This window comes from Cotesia typhae, unplaced genomic scaffold, assembly GCF_013202065.1.
Source record: "Cotesia typhae breed Kobodo isofemale line unplaced genomic scaffold, CoteBio_Ctyphae scaffold_13, whole genome shotgun sequence".
Lineage (NCBI taxonomy): Eukaryota > Metazoa > Arthropoda > Insecta > Hymenoptera > Braconidae > Cotesia > Cotesia typhae.
Window position 1 is genome coordinate 18,851,499 of NW_027423774.1, and position 22,909 is coordinate 18,874,407.

Consider the following 22,909-nt stretch of genomic DNA (forward strand, 5'->3'; position numbering starts at 1 on the left):
GACTGACATTTAAAAATGAGAGGTATAGATAAAAGAGTGAAGATAATTACAAACTATTTTTATTATACACTTTAGTACATATATTTTATATATTTTATTATAAATTATAAATCACAAAAATTATTTAATTTATTTTTGCTATTTAATGTATCATTGAATGTACAAATATATTAATGCTTTACAAAAGAATAGATACATATATTTAACAGTAAATAAAAGAGATATTTATTTAATAAGTCGTTGATTTTCATTAATATTTAATAATTATGCAGTGTACATATTTTCTACTTGTAGTAATTAATTAAGCATTTTTATTAATCCCACTTTTGGCTCGAACACATATATGTATATTCTTCTACATCTACAACACTGTACAAATGTGTCCATTTGATATTATATTATTAAGATTGTATTTATTTATTAAAATACTTGGTCCCTTCCGTATAACAATAGTCACAGCCAATAAATGCAATTAATTGTAGACCACAATAACAAGGCCACTTTTTACTTATTATTATCATCATTTTTTTTTTTTTTTTTCTATCTTTTTAATATAATATTCATTGATTACACAATTATGATATTGATGAGAATAAAATGATCGCGTGTAAAAAATGATTTGTGATTTTAAGAATAATATTAGTAATAGAAAAAAAAAAAAAAAATAAATAGATTTATTAAAAATAATCTTAGCACTTTTCTTCCGTACAAATCATCTAGGTCTTACTTACTATTACGTCTTAACGCGAAATTATCATTCGCATTTTTTTTGTACATACACTATCTAATTGAAAATCATAGACGCTCTTTATAAGTATTTAACAAATTTAATAGATAAATAATAAAATTAATTATTTGATTTCTTTAGAATGCTAAATAAAATTTTTTTATAAAATAATTTAGCACCAATTAATTTGTTAATTATATCTAACAAAATTTTTTTAGCGTTCTAAAAGTCTTATAATTATAATTGGTCGATGCTTTACAATTAAAAGATTAAAAATAATTAAATATAAATATTATTTTAATAATTAAATAAGTGCCAATAAAGGTTAAAAATGATTTACTTGACCCCTTAAATTAATCTATGCAACAATAGTGGTTAGTGGATTATTTATTTCCGGTCTAACTTCGGATTTTAGAGTTGTATTTTGCGAAGAACGTGAACCACTCGCAAGTATACCGTTCGCATCCGACAGACGACTGTGATTACTCTGAGTAGTCATTGTAGCCGATGTAAGCATTGTTGTAGTCGTTGTGATATCATGCTTCATTTTAGATTGAAGCTTTGCTTGAAGTATCATGTCCGGAGCGATTGTATTTTTTAATATTATGTACAGAAACCTAATTTTAAAAAAATGAGTAAAAAATTAAAATATTTTAAAGTTAATTAAAAAAAAAAAAAAAAAAAAAAATAATTACCTTGGTAAAATAGCAAGTACTGAAGTAAGTATCACTGTTAACCAATACGTGTGACGTGTAAGAGCTTTTGGCATTATCCAATATGAGCCAGGTAAGCCCATTAGATTTTTAAAGGCAATATTGTATATAAGAGCAAATCCGAAAAATATTCCGAAAGAACCTACGATTGTGGCGACATGTATGATTGTCTGAAATAAATAAATAATAAATTAATTAATTCTAATAAAAAAAAGAGGGATTAAAAATAAATAAAAAAAAAAAATATTTACCCAAGATTTGAATTCTAAGGACGCTTGAATAAGCATAACAATTATGCAAGAGGTAGTTATTGTTAATCCAAACTCCCAGATATCCACTTCAGAGTCATAATAAGCCTATTTGTAATAAAAAAAAATAAAAAAATGATAATCATTAATTACTTATAGCATAAGTATGTACAAATAAAAAATAAGATATTGAAATAAAAAAATTTACCGCTTCCGCTACAAAGAAGATAACAATACTCTGATAAAGTGCATCGGCGGTTGTATACCAAAATGAATAAGATTTATATATAAGTCCAAGTCTTCCTCGAGCGTAAAGCTCTGGGTATGATAATAAAATATTCGCAGGAGCTATTCTGTCGTAAACTCCAATCGCCAACGGAGGCAGTGAGGTAAATAATAAATTATACAGCATCAGGTACACTTGATCAATCATTACTGCACCGGAGAAGGCACAGTACATCTATTTAAATAAATAGTAATTTATAAATTTAATTAATAATAATTATATATAAAAATTAATTAATATTATACGTACTTGATACCAGAAAATAAGAAAGACAAACATTGCATTTTTGTAAAAAAAATAAAGGATCATTCGTGCAAGTCTGTCGTAACACCAGTGTCCGTGTAAAAGAAGTAATCGCGCGAGCATAGGAAATCTCGCAATGGCAAAATCAGAAGCCATCACGGCTTGTGTTCCTTCTCTTCCCGATATTCCGACACCAACATCTGCTGTTTGGATCATACTCACATCATTGGCACCGTCACCTATCGCTAATGTCCTAACAGACAGTTTTTCCTTAACAATTTTAACTATATAAGCTTTCTGCAGAGGTGTAGCGCGACAAGCCAGCACACTGGAACAGAATTGCGTAAGCTCCAAAAACGGAGCCGTGAGTCCTGATCTAGGATCTAAAATAAACGTCAGAGTTTTTCCGTCGACCACCAGAGCACGTTTTTGTTGCTGCTCTGGTAAATTAGTTAAATCATCTTCGCTCATATGAATGGCTTCCAAAAAACTACGTATTAAGGTTTCTGTTATTGTTTTAGATCTTGCGTGAAGTCTCAGCAATTGCATTGACGGGGTAAAAAGTCTCGCTGAGTATGCAATATTTACTGCTGTTTCTGGTTTATCACCAGTCAATACCCAGACGACAATTCCTGCACTTATAAGAGTTGCTATTGCCTCAGGTACACCTTCTTGGAGTTTATCTTCAATGCCTGTAGCACCAACTAGTTTTAAATTAGACTCCAAAAGTGAATAACACTCACGTATTTTTTTTTCACGATTCTCACTCGCTGATAATTCAGCTTCAACGTATTTCTGTTTCCACAAATCGAATTCACTTTCAGTGAGCAATCGTTTACCCATCGCAAGGGTTCTTAAACCTTGACGACCGTACGTATATAATTGTTGTCGTATTTTAACAATACTTGCCGATGATTCATCGTCATTTGCTTCAATACCTTCAGCTAGTGATGACAATACCGTTGAATCAGCTCCCTTGGTGTATAATAATATTTCATTGGTAATAGGATGACGTACAACAATAGACATACATTTTCTGGTTGAATCAAATGGTAATATTTGCAAGATTTCATACGTAAGTGTTGATTTATTTGGCAGTGATATAACAACGCTCTTACACGTTCTGTTTATTAATTTAATATTGTAAGCTTTGGCTGCATGAACGAGCGCTAATTCATCAGGACTTTCAGCCTCGTAAATACGTGGTTGTAAATCTGCTTGATAGCCATAAATTGTTTGAGCATCGGTATTCGATAGCGAATTATTACTATCATATTTAACTTCTTCATCTATAGGTGAGTGTTTACGTAAAAGCATTCCGGATATTGTTGCAATGTTCAATAATTTACGTCGGAATATTTTGTTGGATACATTTAAAGACAAAGGCCTTTCAAATCTCAATGATGATGTAGATATTGTTGTAGCTGGTGTTGTTGTTGCTACTGTTGCATTATCATGACTAAAATCATTGAATGAGGTAGATAGAGGCAGCGCCGACAATGGTATCATCGTCGATAAAGGCGTCTGCGGTTGTGATGATGTTGGTAGTTGTGAAGTTAATGATGATGAAGACGGCGCGGTTGTATTTAATATTTCTAATCTTTTTAATCTATTGTATTTCATCGGTGATACTTCGTCAGACTCACCGGGCTCTTCATCAACTGTTCCATTTGAATTCATTGAATCATGATGTGGTATTGTATTTACCACAACCGTATTGCAGATAGCAAGAAGAATTAAAAATTCTTGAAGCCGATGACGGGTGTTTCCAATCAATAAATCTTCTTTTAAACGAGTACACACTAAAATATTTTCATCCTCACCATCATGGTGATAATCATACCCGTCACCTATTGTACAACGTCGAAATATCATTTTATTTTCCGTAAGGGTTCCTGTTTTATCTGAAAATACATATTGAATTTGTCCTAATTCTTCAGTTATATTTAAAGCACGGCATTCAGTTTTTTGTTGGGTTTCTTCATCAAATAGCCCGACATCATGTCCGATATGATAAACTTGACCGACTTTAGCCATTTCCATTGTTACGTACAAACTTAAAGGTATCATTACTTGTAATATAATAATAAAAGTACCAAAAGATATAATTCCTTCAAAAATAGAACTCCGAGATATTGATAAAAACGGTATTGACATTGTTGAAGCTACGTCACTACTGATTATTGATAGCCAAACTCGACAGCCAACTGCTCCGATGACACATAAGAGCAAAAGAATTACAACACACCATACGATGTCTGTATTCATTTTTCTTTCTAGTCGCGATCGTTTGTATCTCGGTCCTCCGTTGTTCAGCATTGCTTTAGTCTCATGACCTGCATAAACGACAATACCTTCAACGTAGTCTGTATTTTTTAACAAACATTCTCGTAATAATAGATTTTCTGTTGTGACTGACACTCTAGTGCCATCAGGATGTACCACTGCCCCATAAAATCTACATAAAAAATATTCCTCTATTAATTTTATCAATAATCAATCGATAATATAAAAAAAAAAATAATATGAATTTTTTAAGCAGTCAATTTATCATACCGATAAATTTTAGTCGTCGGTGCGTCAATTTCAATTACGGAGCGAAATTTCGAAGGTTGGAATGAATTTTGGTGATTTAAAAAGCCGCGGACTACTTGACGTTGCTTAAGATTTGTCTCACCGTCAAGATTACAAGTGTCCAAAAACGCAAATCCTTGAGGATCACTGCTTCTAAGTAAGAGAATATCTGCTGGTACAACTTCATTGTTTGACAGATGCACAATATCTCCTACTTTGATGTCTTTCCAGGCAACCTTGGCATATCGGTCAACTTCACTGAAAAAAAAAAATTTTTTATTATGTTTAAATAATATCTTCATTAAAAAAAAAAAAAAAATAATAATAATATTGTTCCAAAATGTTTTCGTAATTTAAACAATGATTATTGCACCAGATTATCATTGATTTATTTTTATTCATGCATATAAGTATTGATGTCTCACAAATACAAAGTATCATTTAATACACTTGTACAACAAGTAGAAAAAAAAAAAAAAGTACGTGGAGATGAAATTTACCGATAAAAATACAGCCAATAGTAAATCTAATAAATAATTATTGCTTGTATATAAAATCAATAAAGGTCACCACTTGTGAGTATACGGGTCTTAAGAAATTTCTGAACTTGATTAAATTTTATTGCACGCTATATATTGTATTCTATACCCGCGTCAATAATAACAGTATATAATATATAATAATATAGTGAATAATACGCCTACTTACCTAAGGTATACCCGACACATTGAGTTGTTAACTCGTCGATCGCTGGCTAATCTCCGACGGTCTTCAAAAAAGTCTTTCACTGCCGTGACACCCAAAACAAATAAAACTGGAATCATGGCTATTTCTTTTCCAAATGCATTGATAGCCGGTACCCAGTTTAATAATACAATAAAAATGAAGTACAAATTAGCAACCCGATGGAATTGTTCCAGTAGATTGCGTGGCAAGAAAGATAGCAATGTATACTTTGTAGTTCGTACCCTGTAAACAAAATATTGATTTTTAATAAATAATAATTAAAGTTGATTGAAATTAATTATTAGAAAACAAATAAATGTAATTGCTCGTGGTCTATTTGATCTTTCCCTTTCCGTCCGTTCCGTAGATAGCTCTTTAATGTGGGAGTGTAAAAATCGAATTCTATGACCTTATACATTTTTCCTGGTTCTTAAATAAACTATTTAACAACCCGTCAGTTGACTAACTACTAACTATTGAATAGATTACTTAAAGAACTTTATTGTTTAATTATTCAAAGTAAATATCGACAAGTGGATTCACGTAAAATAAGAATTGATTTTTTTACTACAACAAACAAAAATAAATTAAATAAAAAAAGAAAAAAAAAAAAAAACTTTTAGCCTTTGTTACATTATTTTAAACGTCAATGTTAAGGTTGAGTGTTTTATTTCTAAATGTTAACATGACATACGTCATCTATAAGCTAAACGGTGTTAGTACATCACGGCTCATTTTTCTTTATCACCAGCAATTTGTGCGATAACTATTAAAGTGGATCACGCATGAGGTATAATAATAATAAAAAATGTAACGTATTATAATATATAATCTGTGAATATTTTATAATAAATATAGAATATGAAATGATATACATAAATTACCTATTATCGACACGAGCACCATTAGGATGCTGATCTAATGGCGTTTTTACTGGTACAAGGTGATTAGGCACAATAGTTCTCAGTCGGGATTCTTCTTGTGAATTAAAAGAACCAAAACAATGGGCACATATTCGCCTCCATAAAGGTGGAGCAGCGGATCGTCTTATCGTATAAATAGACTCTGATCTGAAAAAGTAAAATTAGTAAAATATCAGAACTAAAAGAAGAAATAATTATGGAAAAAAAAAAAAAAAAATCATAACAATAGTATATTAAAATAAAAAGTTATCAGCATTTAATATGAATTTATTATCTCAGTGTTGTGGCTCATGAATATAAATGAATAGCTAACTGACACATACCTAGAAGCTTGTCGAGCGTGACCCCGAAAAGATGGTGTCTTAGTAGCAGCATTGCCACCGACCCCAATTGATGCTGATCTTGGTTCATCGCGATGTCCCGGAGGCAATATAAAGTCTGTTTTCGAGCCAACTCTACTGTGCCCCGTCACCTCCGAGGACTGATTTTTAATATCAACTACTTGACCCTGTGAGAATGCTCTCTGATGCCCGGGTTTCTTTAGAGCCGACGGGCGCATTGCTCCCGTTACTGATGAGGTCACTGGTATATTTGGCAATGGACCCGATAGATTCATTGATTGTTGGCAAGCTGTTGCCGAAGGCGCTAAAACTCCAGCGTGGCTTGCTGACCTGGCATGGGTTCTTAGCACCAGTGACGGTGCGTAACGTCGGCCTTTTACCAGATCGCCACTTTCTTCCGAATCGACAACGTCCTTTACCCATGACAGAGTTGACGTCATTATTGCGGGTAGCCTCGTTGCTGGTGGATTTAATGCGGGTACACGACTCGTCTCCTCGGGGAACACGTACAGTGAACCCTCTTCTGTCTTTTCTACCTCCTCGTACTCTGCCTTCATCCTGCTTTCGGACATACTTGTACATCTAAATAAAAAATAAATAAAAAAAATTTAATAAGTATGGTGACATTATTTATTCTACGATCATATTTCATTTTTAACTTTTAAGAATAACAATTATATTTAATACAATCGTGTTATAATTTATAGAGCATTCATTAATTAGAAATGGGGCTGTATTATTTTCCTTGACCTTTTTTCAGTAGTCGTTTTTTATTTTTTATTTTTTTTTTTACTACATCACGATTTCAATACTGATACAGACTTTTTGTTGAAATAAATTTCAAGTGTTTAAAAGTTATTGTACTAGACTAAACTCTGATAAAGAATTAAAAAAAATCAAAATCCTTTAAAACGGTCTCTTATCGCTCAGCTACACAGAAAACGAATAGAACAAAGCTATAAAAATTTTAAATTAATTAATTTAATGGCTAAAAAAAAAATAATTATTTCTTTAATAGTTTTAATGGACTTTACTTGAAGAATAAAAAAAAAAAAAAAAAAAAAACATTTTCTTAATATTTATTATTTTTTATTTATATAAGTGTTTAATGTCTCGAAGAAATGATAAATTTGTTTACATTGTAAATTATTTTTAAAATGATTAAAATTTTATTTACATTTTTTCGTGAACTTGCTCTACCTCCACGTGGTCCTTTTATCGATTCTTACTGTTATTTGGACAATTATAATAAATCGTAAAACTTAGACTCTTTTATCAAATAAATAAATTAATAACACCCACTAATTGCTGAGTTAATTAATATAAAATATTGAACATATAAAATAAACGATATGCTCTTCGTCAATAAAGATATTGACGCAACAGTTGTGTCCACTAATAAAATGCATTCCACTTTGCTAATAAAAATAAACCTCCAATAGTCAATATTGTTCAATTAAAATAATTAAAACTTATTTCTATACTTGTAAATTTAATATATCTTCACGGCTGTAGTAACTAAAAAGACATATTAGTCATAATATTGCTCACAAATGACTGATAACGTTTTTTAAAAGCTTTTCTTTCATCACCACCTCATATCATCATCATCATCATTATCATCATCATCTGCAGGTCTTGAATTGCAACGTCTGTAGAAGTACAATACAATAATATTTATATTTACAAAAAATAAAACAACATCTTATCATAACAATAATTAACAAAGTTTGTGGTTATCAATTGTTGCAAGATATTACTCTGTCTACACTTACCAGGAAAAAAAAATAAAAAAAAAAAAATAAAAGGGAAAATGAATACAGCGAATCGCAGTGGTTACTTGTTTGATATGTCCTGACAGATCGGGTTCACACGTTGCACTCACCACTGTCATCACTGAACTAATGTGGTTCAACTCATACTACAATAAACAATATTTAAAAAAGCATCACATCCTTGTAGTACACACCCACTACTATGGTAATCCATTACTCATATACATTCAATTGAGTTGCCAATGTCACATGACACTGACACAGATGCTAGTAACGTAAATATACACCTACATATATACATTCTCTACAATAAAACAACATCACACATGCAACGGTATGTGTTTTTACATGTCACTACTCGTTATTTTTTTTTTTTTAGAATTGCGCGCGCATTCGTGCGAGTTCGTGGCACTCGCGGTTGTCAAGTTTAGTTTAAATTTCATCTTACAGGGGACAGCACGCGCTTGGTACTTTTTTAAAATTTTTGCTCCTGTCATTAAACTTTTGATTTTATATAAAATATCCGGTCAATTAATCTATAATTAATTTTAATTTAAATCAAAGAAAGTAATGTGTCATTTTTTATTTCAAAGAAGAAATCAATGGAAAACAATTTTAAAAGGTAGAAATAATAAAAAAAAGTGAGCCACGTGTTCTAATAAATTAACCAATCAAATGGCTAGTGTACTGACCACATAAAATTTTATGTTGTAGGGATTCGCTTACAACAGCGCAGCAGGCATCAGAACTTTAATTCCAATAAATATCACCAGCAGCAGAGTTGGTAAATGGTAGCGTATCGGCTATTGTAAACCAGAAGAAGAAGAAGCGAAGCTAAAGCTGTGGAGTTTAAAGGCGTGTGGGTCAGCAACAGACAGCGCAAGTCCTTTTCATCAGTGAATGTATATATATATATATATATATACACTGTGTGCATGTGTGTATACAGGAAAAATAGGTGGATGTGTTGAATTGAGATCTATCTACATCTGTCGTGTGAATTTTGACGAGTTGGCATTGTATTGCGTGAGTACTCGAAAACAATAAGAATTAATTTAATTGTTATTTATAATTATAATTTATTATGGTAATATATAGATTTAATACTGATAATAATAAATTTGGTAATATTCAAAGCAGAACATCTCTACGTGGCTGGAGTGAGAGACGGCAAGAAGAGACGGATCTAATACATACGGGTGGTGCAGGTGGAAAAGTCGATATTATTATAATTAAATATTTCTGTTGGTCACGGAAATTTTATTAAAATTAATACGCTATGGATGAAGAGTACGATGCAATAGTCCTTGGTACAGGGCTAAAAGAATGTATTTTGTCGGGTATGTTATCAGTCAGCGGGAAAAAAGTTTTGCATGTAGATCGTAACAAATACTATGGCGGTGAATCAGCATCAATAACGCCGCTGGAAGATTTTTTTTCGTAAGTTAACTGTTTTTTATTATTTTACGGTTTAGTTATTTGTAAATTGTAGTATCGTACAAAAGATACTTTTAAGTGAGATTTTTTAGTGAGCAAGTGATGAAGAAAGAGAGAGAAAGAGAAATTGAGTGACAAGTGTTATTGATTTTCTCTTTCTCCCTCCACTTTTCTACGCTTGAAGGTTGCAAGAAATTTCGTATTTACAATTGTTTTAAGAAACATATTTTTTTTTTTTTTACATTAACATTTTGCATTTTTATTATTAAAAAGTTTATTATCCTATTTATTGGAGTCGAGTTCTTGTATTGAACAGTATGACAGGTCACGACGTCATAATGATCTCTTGATATCCGATCCCCTTTGATAGCGCTATCATTATGTTATTCTCGCTTCCTTTTTAGTTCTACTATACATTTCTTTATTATTTATGTAAACTACTCCAATTATCTGAGCAAAGTTATCATTAAGGTAATTATTTTTCATGATGAAAATATTCATTTTTTTTTTCTAGACACTTCAATGCACCAGCTCCGGATAAAATGTACGGCCGTGGACGAGATTGGAATGTCGATCTCATTCCCAAATTTCTGATGGCCAATGGACTTTTGGTGAAGCTTTTGATCCATACGGGTGTGACGCGTTACCTTGAATTTAAATCAATTGAAGGGTCATATGTTTACAAATCGGGAAAAATATCAAAAGTGCCGATTGATCAACAGGAAGCTTTGTCCAGTGACTTGATGGGTCTTTTTGAGAAGAGACGGTTCCGTAATTTCCTTACATGGGTTCAAAACTTGCAGGAAGATGATCCTAAAACTTACGATGGGTTTGACCCGTTCCATAATCCAATGAGCGCGCTGTATAATAAATTTAGTTTGGAAGCCAACACTCAAGATTTTACTGGCCACGCTTTAGCGCTCCACAGGTACTTACGCCTTTCACCGTTTTTTTCTCATATTCATTATTATTTTATTATTTCCCAAAACTAATTTGCTGGTTGCTCTTTATTACCTGCAATTACTCTGAAAGTATGATTATAATTTTAAAAAATTAAAATTATTTTCTTGTCATTATTGTGGAATAAAAAATTTTTAATATTTTTTAAAATTAATCTTGATGTTGGTTTGATATTTTCAGATAATTAATTTTGCAGATATTTAATAATTTTAAGAATTTTGGTGACAATAAATTATGGCAAAAAAAAAAAAATTGACATGTAAAATTGAAAAAAATTTTAAATGCAATTTTTTAAAAATAATTTTTCGGAACAAATTTATTAGTTGAAAAAAAATTAAAAAATGGTCAAATGACTGCTAACTAATGTGATGAATATTTTCAGAAATGATGAGTACATTTCACAGCCGGCCATACTGACAGTCAGAAGAATTAAGCTCTACAGTGACAGCTTGGCACGTTACGGTAAATCGCCGTACCTTTATCCCATGTATGGTCTGGGTGAACTTCCTCAAGGTTTCGCCAGGCTCAGTGCCATATACGGTGGCACGTACATGCTCGATAAGCCGATTGACGAGATTGTCATGAAAGACGGCAAGGTAAAATAACAATAACAAAATCGTTAAAAAAAATCTTAAATCTAAGTAGCACAACTGCCACACTAATAATTATAGTGATAATAATTAAGATGCGTGAGTACGTGTTTATAAATATTTTTTCTGTTTTATTCCAGGTAGTGGGTGTGCGATCTGGCAACGAAACAGCTAAATGCAAGCAAGTATTCTGTGACCCTACTTACGTGACTGACCGAGTGAAAAAAGTCGGTCAGGTCGTACGTGCAATCTGCCTGCTAAATCACCCGATTGCTCACACAAATGACGCCCTTTCTACCCAAATAATAATTCCACAGAAACAAGTCAATCGTAAATCTGATATATACGTCTCTGTTGTTTCTTACACGCATCAAGTAGCTGCGAAAGGATGGTTCATTGCCATGGTTTCAACAACTGTTGAGACAGCCAACCCCGAGTTGGAAATAAAACCCGGTCTTGATTTATTGGGACCTATTTCACAGAAATTCGTCTCTGTTACTGATTATGTTGAACCTCTTGATGACGGCGTTGACAGTCAATTATTCATATCAGCCAGCTATGACGCTACAACACACTTTGAAACTACCTGCCTAGATGTACTCGATATATTCAAACGCGCAACTGGCGAAGAATTTGATTTTACTAAAGTTAAACAGGAATTGGGTGATGAAGATCTGTAATCAATATTTTGTGCATTAAAATTAATAAATATAAATTCCGCGATTAAAAAGCTTGTACATACATACAAACATACATACATCAAGACAAGCATTTACATTTAATAACACACTACACGCATACACACATTTATTATAAATGCGTATGTTTTATGTTGATTCCTGTGTATTAGATCAATAATCTTTCGTCGCGAAGAAATATAAACATCAATTATTTTTTATTTTTTTTTTTTTTAATGATTTTTTGGTAAGTTGTGTAACTAATTTTGTTACGAATTATGCAGTTTCTGTCGAATTTGCAATTATTAGATGTGACATGGCATTATTATTAATTATTATTTTTAAATAATCAGCATAATAATGACGAGAGTACAGTGGAAAAAAAAATTGTCAGCATTTTAAATGTTTAATTTAAACAATGTTTAATTGAAGAATTTATTATACGTGTTTCTCACTAAATATATATTATATATATATATATATATATATATATATATATATATATATATATATATATATATATATATATATATATATATATATATATATATATATATCTTGTAGGAAGTTATATATTTTTATTTTGTCAATTAAATTATTGTGAGAATAAAATAAATAAAAAAATAAGAGCCAGCCGAACATGTATTTAAACACACAAAAAAAATTTTATCGAATAAATAACTTGTCTTAATGTTTTATTCTTCTATTTATAATTATCGTGATTTATTAATTATCTATTAAACTGGTATCAAAAATTAAACATTTTTTGATAAAATTTAATCTGACAGATAAAGAGTGTAAAGATTGTCATCTCGACACCCAACGACAATAATATTGTTGTGAAGTACAGGTGACGAAAAAGAATCACCACTGAGGATAAAATTGTACAAAAATTTTCCATCTTTCAGATCAATTATTCTTAAATTACCGTCTTCTCTTACAATAACAGCAAGATCTTTTTCCACCCACGGAGTTGCTACTACTGATGATCCTAAATCAACTTTGTAATGCAATTTTGGGTGTTGAGTTTCATAAAAATAATATTTGTAAAAAAATCCATTTTTACTGGTAAACATAAAACTGTTTGCTATAGCATCAGTACAGATTACAATATCAGAAAAAATATTACCAGAAATACTAAAAATCCATAATTCATTTCCATTATTTATATCAAGTCCTCTTATATTACCACAAACATCAGCTAAAATTAATATATTTGATGAAATATTTGATGTAGAAAATATTGAACTCTTGCATTGATATTTCCACCTCACTTGACCAGTTTTTTGATCCATAGAAATACAATTAGAATTCAACAAACTAAAAATAACTGCATTTGTTTCGGTGTGTACCAAAGGCGTCGCTAAAGTACTGCCGTCAACTTTTAGTTTCCAAACAAGGGAACCCTGCAGTAAAAAATAAAAAAATTATATTTATCAATTAAATAAATTATTTGTAATTATAACTTACCTCCAAAGAAATGCAATAGACAAAATGGTCGTAAGATCCGATGAAAATATTTAGTTTTTCACTGCAAACAGCTGCTAAACACTTAACAATATTTCCCGTTTCAAATGACCAGAAAATCTGACCAGTCTTCAGATGCAAGCAATAAATAAATCCATCATGACAGCCAACAATTCCCTTGAAATTATCTATCACTAAAGTAGAACCTTCTATCCTGTCAGGTAATTGAATTTTCCAATTTTCTTTAGTTTTAAGATCTACTGTTAAAATTAATCCTGAATGAGAACTTACGTTTGCAAATGATTGGTCATTGGAGTATCCAAAAATCGTCGGAGAAGCATCCACACATTTATTTAAATTAAAAACATTTTCAAGCTTAATACTCTTCAAAATTTCCTCACTTGATTTACAATCAAATAACTCATAAGATTCTGGATTAAGTATGACCGTTCTACCCCGACATTTCTGCCAAATATATTTGTCTAGTAAATAATTTCTAGAAGTAAAATCAAGATTGGTTGGTCTATTCAATACTTTAGAACTAGTATTTATATCATTAAAATTTTTACAAAGATAATCTTTGCACTCCAGCAATGTTTTATTGTCAAATAACATTCCAATTAATTCCGGATAATTATTTCCTGATTCGCTGGATAAATTACTTGATATTTGTAAAGCTATCACAGATGTTCCTCCTAGATTTAAGAAGCCAAATAATTCAGCTCCATTATCTCCTACTGGCAAATGATCTCTCCAGATTTTTTCCAGCAAACTTCCAGCATCACAAGCAGACATGGAAGGTGGTCTTGAACAAAAATCTTTTAAGTAATCTTTACAAATTTTTCCTCTGTCAGTAACTTTGAAGCTTTCTAAATGATGAATTTTGTCTGGATGCATAATAGTAGGTAAAAGTTTAACATGAGACCAGACATTCGACACCAAGTTGTCTTTTTGATTATCAAATTCATTTGAAGTAAAAAATAAATTTAATACAGACAAATTATTGTCAAAAATAAATTGAACATCTTTAATAAAATTCAATTTTTGCAAATGAATTTTCAGTTTGTCCAAATGAACTTTAGCACCAAATCTCTTGACACAACTGTCTAGCCGACCCTTGAAAATCACTAATTTATTTTTATTTACAGTAACTATGTCTCCAGTATTTCTATAAACTGGAAGCTTAAGATCGGCTAATTTTTCCTTACCAAGCAAACAAATTCTGCTGGAACTTCCAATGTACAAAATTCCTTCTCCATCATCAACAATTTCGTTGCAATTATCTTTTGCTCTGACTTGAAACAGAGTATCACTCAAAATTGTACCTAAATTATTCGAACTTTCATCAGTATCAGAATAATTTTCATTGAAAAATACCTCGCTGATACTCGCCCAGCAGGACACTTCAGTGATACCATAGACATTAAAAATTCTAGTACAATTACCTGGATGTTTTATTTTACGAATTATTTTTACATCAGGAAAAGGCTCTCCTCCAAGCAGAAGAAACTTGAGACAACTTTCTTTGCTCAAGAGAGTTTCTTCAAGATCTTTCAACCTCCAGCGGTGCAAAAACAGAGACGGAGTAGTTGATATAAATGTTATCTTCTTATCGTGAAGTACTTTTAACAAAACATCAGGATGATTTTTCAAGTCATCTGCGAAAGTGCAAAGTGTTGCTCCTGCTAGTAAGCTCAAAAATATTTCAACGTAGCTTGGGTCGAAAGTCAAAGGCGTAAGTTGAGCTACTCTGTCAGTGCTGGAGAGCTTGAGAATATTTTTTAAGTCTTTTATATTTAATAATATAGATTTATGAGTTACTTTTACTACAACTGGCTGTCCAGTTGATCCCGAAGTTGTAACAGCGTATGCAAACTTTGAATTATTCAACTCTTCAGAGCGAAAAGATGTTTTTGAGAGAATAATTGATTGCTGATGAATCTCAAAAACTTTTGTCTGCTCTCCATGGTCTTTGGTGCTTTTTAAGTGGAAAATATATCCAACACCTAATGATTCTTTTAGAAAATCGGCTTCGTTTTTTGTAATGTACACAAAGGAACGTCCAGATGACAGTATTCTATTGAAAAATAAAAATAAATATTTAAATAATTGTACTAAAATTAATTTATTATATTTAATATTGGAAATTTATTTACCCGAGAATTAAACTGGTAATACAATATATTGGAGTGTCATAATAAATTCCAATGAATTCTGAACAGTCCAATTCTTTTAGAAAATTTTTAATATAATTTTGCGCTTCATATACTTGAGAATATTTTAAAGTAAATGAACCAACATCACTATAGTGTTCTACAGCAATCTTTTCAAAATTTTCCCAATTTATTATTTGGGTTAATTCATCTTTTTGAATTTTCTGACGTTTGGACGCTAAAGATAAAAAAAAATTATATTAATTACACTTGATTATTTTTAAATAAAAAATTTATTTTCTTAATGAAAATTAAGTTAGCCGACATGGAAAAATTTTTAGAATTTTTTTTTTTTTGATAAAATTATTACAAAAAAATAAAAGAAAAATTTAGATAATAATTCATTTAAAAAATTTTTTTAACAAATAAATCTTGGCAAAAAAAAATGTTTCACATGTAAAAATTAATAAAAATTACAAGTGAAAAATTTTAGAAGCATTTTTTTATTGTAATTGATTTATTAAAAAAATTTTTTTAATTAACAGCTGACTGCTAACTTCAGTATTATAAAATAATTAAAAGCGTCAGCAAAATTTAGTATTATATTTTCTTACCATTTTTATTTTTCAGGATCATATTTTTCATTTATGACTCTGTTGATTAATGCGGATGTATTTAATTTTTAATTTACATTTAAAAGTTGGGTTATGAATCAAGAAAAAATATCCAACTCCAAGTGCATGTGTGTACAGTACTACAAACTATCACAGTAAAATATATATATATATATATATATATATATATATATATATATATATATATATATATATATATATATATATATATATATATATTACTTACTTTTCAACTTAATGAAATAAAGTTTGAATTATTGAAATAAATACATTGTCTTTAGATAGATTCTAGTTGATTTATTTCAGTCAAATTAATATCAATGATGGTGAATAATAATTTTATTATAATTTTTTTTCGCAATAATACGCAATACATTGATACATTACTTAACTTGTAATTTCTTTACGGCTCTTACAGCTGTCTATCAAAGTGTATAGGTACAAACATATTTTAATTCTAATGTTAAATTGTTAACACAGTGATGAAAATAAATATATTATTATCGAAAAGAAGAAAAAAAAAACGATTTTAAAATTACGAAAGATGAAAGTTTGTTTGGAAAAAATTAACTTTTAAATTCGAATAATTATTATCTATTTTTCCTCGCACCATTCGTTTTCTTTGCGAACCTGATCCTCCTCAGCAGCTGAAAAATCGTTCTTTATGTTGAAAGTCTTTCTAATTTCCTCGGGAGTCTTTCCTTTAATCATATTAGCGACAGTTTTGCAAGTAACATCCAGAAGACCTTTGATATCAAGGTAATTTGCAGCGAGAATCAGCTCGAACAGGGTACCCTGGTCAACTTTAAGAAAATCGGCATCCCATGAGCTGATGTCATCAGTCCTTTTCTCTTTGTTCTCATCGTCTTCAGCTGGTGGTGGGTCATCCTTGTGGTAAGTCGCCCACTGGATGACTTTTTTCAAAATAGCCGAGTTAACGTTGGGCAAAGGTACCACTTCGTCGTCATCCTCGTCCATACCCAGATCCTCCAACATGGTTTTGATGGTGACCGAACATTTTGCTATTTCAACATCTACATCGAAAATTTCGTTATCATTCGCCTGAAGTTTAATGTTAGTCATCTGAAATAAAAATTTTTTTTTTTAATACAAATTGTTGACCTTTTTTTGTTGTGTTTTTGTGCGTCACACGCCAACATACTTGTAAGTAATTATATATTAACGTGAGTACTAAAATAAATCTATTTAATTGACGTCAAATAAATAAATTAAAAAAAAAAACAAATAAATCAAAAAGATGTATCGTCAAAATAATTTAAACAAAAACAATACCAGATAATTTCATTTTTAATAGTGTTATTTTTTTATAACAATCTGACGATCGATAGTCATATCTATACACACCACAAAACAAGCACATCGATATTTATAAAAAAAAAATGTATTTACCTTAGAATATTGTTATTATTATACTCAACAAATATTGAATAGCGAATCACCAATTTAAATAATTCTTTGTTCAGTAACACAGCCAGCAGCGTTGATATGATTGTTTAAACGATATTTTTTTTTTTATATAATGTGCAATGTGAAAATTCGAGGAATGAATTTCCAGTGAGACTAAGACCAGATTTATCCTGCTACACCAGACAACCTCTCAACCTCAAATAATGTTTCTCTATGTCAACCTAGCAAGAAATGACGGTAGAGCGCAGTACCTGATTGTTTTTTGATCAGTCTTATTCTTTCTCTGTGGGTACTCGATCTCCCGCGCATTTGTTTCTGTAATACGTGTTTTTATATCAACCACTAGCTGAACGACATACACAAATTATTGGAAAAATTTTGATGTTCAACTGATTACCTATGTGCGCAACGCAAACAACTGAAATATGAATCAACGTGTTGAAATATTGAATTTTTCTGATGAATCCACTTTTATAATTTAGATGAAAAATATGAAAATATATCATGTAAGCAAACTATTCGTAACGTGATTGGTCAAATATATCAAAGCATAAAAATATATGCAAATCCTAAATTCATGCGCGCGCAAATTTAAATTCTATCCTTATATAAAATTGAGATGAAATGTATGTGGCATCAAACTATTCGTAACGTGATTGGTCGAATATATCATGAGCATGAAAATATATGTAAACGCTATAGTAAGGCGCGCGCAAATTTGAATTCTAGTAAAAAGGAAAAAAATGTCTACAATTTTAATATCCAAAATGGCGAATTGGTAATTATCAAACTGATTTTCTGTCAGAAAAAACATATTAAAAATAAATTGCATGCACTTTTTTTTTTGAAAATTATATCTAAACTATTTTATTTACATTAATTAAAAATAGTATTTGATACTTAACATTACTTTACAACGCCATTATAATTTACAGAATAAAAATAATTAAAATGAAAATGTAATGAAATTAAATCTTTATTATATTAGTTATGCCTCCATGCTATGATAAACTAAGTACAGATATTATTATTATACTTATCAATAATTAAGATTATTATAAAATTTAATATTTTATTTCAAACTTCAGATAATCTTTAATTGAACTCTGTTTACACACCTTATTTTCTAAACTTATCGTACATATTAAATATGACCTTATGATTTAAAAAAAAAAAAAAAAAAAAAAAAAAAAAAATGCTTAGTATTTAAGATGAGAAAGACAAACTTGAATGAAATTTAATGAAAACAAAAAAAAACTGTCCAACGAAATGATATTTATGTATATAAAACCTGGAATTAATTTCCTTCAACTTGATCAGATTCTTTTTCTTTTTCTTTCTCCTTCTTCTTCTCTAATTCCTCGTTTTTTTCCTCAGACCACTCAGCCTCTTTCTTGGTAGATTCATCGTCGGTAGTTGGGACCATCGGGGTGATGTTGAAGGTTCTTCTAATTTCCTCCGGCGTCTTGCCCTTGATCATGTTAGCGACGGTTTTGCAGGTGACATCCATGAGCCCCTTGATGTCCAGGAAGTTAGCGGCACGGATGATGGCGAAGAGAGTTTGCTGGTCAACTTTCAGGAAGTCAACGTCCCACTCGGGAATATCATCCGATCGTTTTTCTCTGTTGTCATCGTCTTCCAGTGCTGGAGGGTCGTTCTTATGATACTCGGCCCACTCGACAATTTTTTTCAGAATGGGACCTTCAATGCTCGGAAGAGGAACTATCTCGTCGTCGCCTTCGTCCAAGCCGAGATCCTCCAGCATCGTCTTAATGGTGGCGGACATTTTAGCCACCTTGGTGTCAACTTCAAACACTTCTTTGTCACTGCTTAAGAGCTTGATTGTAAACGACATTATTGTATTTTATTTTTTTTAAATTAATAAGTAATATTTTATTTAATTAAATACTTAATTTTTTTTCAGACTGTTTTTGTCGTTGAATCACTAACGGCAGCTGCATGTGATACTTCGCAGTTGAGTTTGTTGTGAAAGACCGATTACGTTTCAAGTTTGGTTTGTTATTTTTCGAGGTTAGGTGTTCAATAAAAAAAAAGAGGACTTTGTTGTTACGTTTCGCCTGAAGCGCGCGCAGTTATTTGAAAAGCGCGCAAAAATTTGTAATGTTTTTTTTTTTTTTTTTTAAATTGAATGATTGACAGATTCAATAAACAAACTCAAAATATCAATTAAAATTTGTGTTTATAAATTAAAATAATATTTTAAATTGAATTATGCATTTAAATTTATATTTTTTATTTATAATATCACAGTAAAACGTTTTTAAAATATTTTAAAAATAATTAAGGTTTGAATTATTTAAGATTTAATTGTTTCAAGTATTAAATTATTTCAATTATTTTAAGATTTAATAATTAAGATTTTGAAAAATAATAATCATATATATTTGTGCTGAAAAACAACAACTATGCAAATTACAGCTGTCATTTGGATTCCTAAAAGACTTACATCAGTTTTAAAACCTTAAGTGCTCGGCTATGACTTCTTAGAAAATAAAAATCAATTAGTAAAATGCATTAAGAGTACTTTAACCAAGAGAATGTAATAATCCGTATTTAATAGCTTGTAATCCTGGTAAAATTTTATCTCTAATCGATATTTTTCAAGCTATGTTTAGACAAAATATGTTGTTTTTGATACTTATATCCTCAAATTTGCGGATTATGTTTTTCTTTTTGCTGCAAGGCACAAATACCTTTTACCCATCAGGTAAATTATTAACAATATTCCTGAAATATTTTTCCATGCCTTTTTCAAAATTATACTTATTGCAATAAACTTAGTAATAATAAAAATAAAAATTATTTGTTAAGAATAAAAATAAATAAATAAAATAAAACAAATATTGTGAAATTAACTTTTTATTATTTTTCAAAAACTCACATCTGTCCAAATTTACAGTGTTAAAAATAATAAACAATTTAAAACATTACGTCCATCAATTACGTATACAGAATAATTAATAAAAATCGATAGTTGCTTTTATCTCCATTGAATAATTAATTGTGTAATAAAAAAAAAAAAAAAAAAGCATTACAACATGAAATAAAATCGTAAAAAAAAAATATTAAAATCTGAATTACCAGAAATTAATTTTTGAATTATCCTTCTCTTTAAATTCGCAATCTTGTTCTTTCTCGTCGTCGGCAGTTGCAGTTGCTGCAAGCTTGGGTATAACGTTGAAATGTGTTCTGATTTCCTCAGGAGTCTTTCCCTTAATTAACTTGGCGACAGTTTTGCAGGTGACCTCCATGAGCCCCTTGATGTCCAGGAAGTTAGCGGCGCGCACGATGGCAAAGAGAGTCTCCTGGTCAACTTTCAGGAAGTCAATATCCCACTCGGGAATATCATCAATTCGTTTTTCTTGGTTGTCATCGTCATCATCTGGTTTAGGATCATCGTCGACGTGTTTCTCGCACCACTTGATAACTTTTGCCAGGATCTCTCCCTTGATACATGTTAGAGGAATCGCTTGTTCATTGACTTGGCCCTCCATACCGAGACTATCCAGGATGGATTTCATGGTAGCCGACATCATGACGATTTTAGTGGGCACTTCAAAAATCTGTTGATCACCGCTTTCGACCTTGACTGTTTCAGCCATTGTTGATAAATTTAACTCACAAACTTTGAACACAAGAGATTGGTGACTGTAAAATCTACTAGCAGGTAGTAGGTGATGCTCAAGAACAACTGCTTGATTTGAAATTCAAACGCAAATGATTTAGGTTTTTCGACGCTATTTGATGATACTGTAAAGAAATGGCTGCTTAGAGTGAGGAAAAGTAGTTGTAATTAGAGTTTCTCTGATTGGTTGAAAAATTTTTAAGGGAGTGACAATTTTTACCTGACTATACATTATCCCTGATGTTCTTCAATAAATTCCTCTATTACCTTTTTCAAAGTCTTGATCTATTCTTCAGATTTCAATTTTAGACGTAATGAGTTTGTTTTTGTAAAATTTAAAACAGACTCATATCAAAAACTTAGAATATAAATAAATTAATAAAAAAAAAAAAAAATGTAAGAAACGCGTCTAGATTTTCATCCGTTGTATAAACAATATAGTGACGTCAAAGAGCTTTTAACTTACCGAAGATTTTGTTATTACTGGAGATTTACATGTGTAACATAAAAAAAGCGTAAAACAAAAAAGATTTGAGAAAGCGTGGGCTGCCCGATATTTGATTGAGCAAATTCTGATTCTGTTAGTGATGTCATTACTTTGTCCCTTCTGATTGTTCGCGCTTTTCCCCGCCTATGGGTCAATCGTGTGCTGTAATCAGCCCACTCAATTGTTTCTTTCCAAAATAAAAAAAGTCACACTTGGCACCGGAAATATTTATGACTTTCTTTTAGAACTATAAATCCTTGGATTAAATAATTACTAATAATTTATTAGTATATTGTGTTTTTTTTTTTATTTCATGAAAATTAATTCAGCAGATATTTAATCATTTTTGTGACAAATAAATTAATGGAAAAAAAAATTGATATTCAAAATTTTTTAAAAATAAAAAATGCAATTTTTTAGAAATAATTTTTTGGAGCAAATTTGTTTGTTAAAAAAAAATTTTTAAAATATTCAAGTAATTGCTGACTTAAATGACAGTTTTATCCCAATATATTTTGTGATACTAAAATCAGCTCACACTTTTTGATTATTTAATTTTTTCTAACAAATAAATTATTTTTTTTTAATTTCACTGTTAAATTTTTTTCCTTATGTTTTTATTGCCGTAATTTATTTTTTATAAAAATTATACAATATCTGCTAAATTAATTATGACAACTGAAGTTGACAGACATTAAAAATTTTTTTAGAATTTTATAGCAATTAAATTATTATTAAAATAAATTAATTAAAAAATTCCACATGTTAAAATTAATAAAAATTACAAGTGAAAATTTTTTGTTGTAATTGATTTGTTAAAAAAATTATTAAAAATGACAGCTGACGGCTAACTTCAGTATGATAATTAATTTT

The 22,909-nt window shown here is 30.2% G+C and overlaps 4 protein-coding genes and 2 pseudogenes across 8 annotated transcripts; 1 reads left to right on the forward strand and 5 right to left on the reverse strand.

Moving 5' to 3' along the window:
- Positions 1 to 643: 643 nt before the first annotated feature.
- On the reverse strand, positions 644 to 8,763 carry LOC141534313 (phospholipid-transporting ATPase VD). 2 transcript variants are annotated; one of them, XM_074253596.1, is made up of 11 exons: positions 8,557 to 8,763; positions 8,266 to 8,433; positions 6,764 to 7,363; positions 6,402 to 6,587; positions 5,500 to 5,760; positions 4,774 to 5,049; positions 2,224 to 4,675; positions 1,897 to 2,148; positions 1,692 to 1,796; positions 1,423 to 1,610; positions 644 to 1,344 (listed from the first exon to the last, which is right to left on the reverse strand). In XM_074253596.1, exons 3-11 carry the CDS (start codon positions 7,351 to 7,353, stop codon positions 1,086 to 1,088), a joined length of 4,569 nt encoding a protein of 1,522 aa, XP_074109697.1. In that variant the 5' UTR covers positions 7,354 to 7,363; positions 8,266 to 8,433; positions 8,557 to 8,763; the 3' UTR covers positions 644 to 1,085. The 2 variants fall into 2 exon arrangements, with proteins under 2 accessions (XP_074109697.1, XP_074109696.1); XM_074253595.1 differs by having other exon boundaries at positions 7,959 to 8,433.
- A 595-nt stretch (positions 8,764 to 9,358) lies between these two features.
- On the forward strand, positions 9,359 to 12,918 carry Gdi (GDP dissociation inhibitor). 2 transcript variants are annotated; one of them, XM_074253647.1, is made up of 5 exons: positions 9,359 to 9,582; positions 9,694 to 9,996; positions 10,508 to 10,921; positions 11,336 to 11,549; positions 11,684 to 12,918. In XM_074253647.1, the coding sequence occupies exons 2-5, from the start codon at positions 9,836 to 9,838 to the stop codon at positions 12,221 to 12,223; spliced, it is 1,329 nt and encodes a 442-aa protein (XP_074109748.1). In that variant the 5' UTR covers positions 9,359 to 9,582; positions 9,694 to 9,835; the 3' UTR covers positions 12,224 to 12,918. The 2 variants fall into 2 exon arrangements, with proteins under 2 accessions (XP_074109748.1, XP_074109747.1); XM_074253646.1 differs by having other exon boundaries at positions 9,697 to 9,996.
- Aasdh (Aminoadipate-semialdehyde dehydrogenase) lies at positions 12,903 to 16,564 on the reverse strand. 3 transcript variants are annotated; one of them, XM_074253601.1, is made up of 6 exons: positions 16,455 to 16,564; positions 15,844 to 16,078; positions 15,133 to 15,764; positions 14,896 to 15,012; positions 13,691 to 14,814; positions 12,903 to 13,626 (listed from the first exon to the last, which is right to left on the reverse strand). In XM_074253601.1, the coding sequence occupies exons 1-6, from the start codon at positions 16,483 to 16,485 to the stop codon at positions 12,997 to 12,999; spliced, it is 2,769 nt and encodes a 922-aa protein (XP_074109702.1). In that variant the 5' UTR covers positions 16,486 to 16,564; the 3' UTR covers positions 12,903 to 12,996. The 3 variants fall into 3 exon arrangements, with proteins under 3 accessions (XP_074109702.1, XP_074109701.1, XP_074109700.1); XM_074253600.1 differs by having other exon boundaries at positions 13,691 to 15,012; XM_074253599.1 differs by having other exon boundaries at positions 13,691 to 15,764.
- Positions 16,565 to 16,757: 193 nt separating this feature from the next.
- On the reverse strand, positions 16,758 to 18,264 carry Skpa (S-phase kinase associated protein 1 SKP1-related A). Its single transcript, XM_074253674.1, has 2 exons — positions 17,886 to 18,264; positions 16,758 to 17,558 (listed from the first exon to the last, which is right to left on the reverse strand). The coding sequence occupies exon 2, from the start codon at positions 17,556 to 17,558 to the stop codon at positions 17,070 to 17,072; it is 489 nt and encodes a 162-aa protein (XP_074109775.1). The 5' UTR covers positions 17,886 to 18,264; the 3' UTR covers positions 16,758 to 17,069.
- A 599-nt stretch (positions 18,265 to 18,863) lies between these two features.
- LOC141534356 (S-phase kinase-associated protein 1 pseudogene) lies at positions 18,864 to 19,935 on the reverse strand (annotated as a pseudogene).
- Positions 19,936 to 20,765: 830 nt separating this feature from the next.
- Positions 20,766 to 21,670, reverse strand: LOC141534357 (S-phase kinase-associated protein 1 pseudogene; annotated as a pseudogene).
- Between the last annotated feature and the right edge of the window lie 1,239 nt (positions 21,671 to 22,909).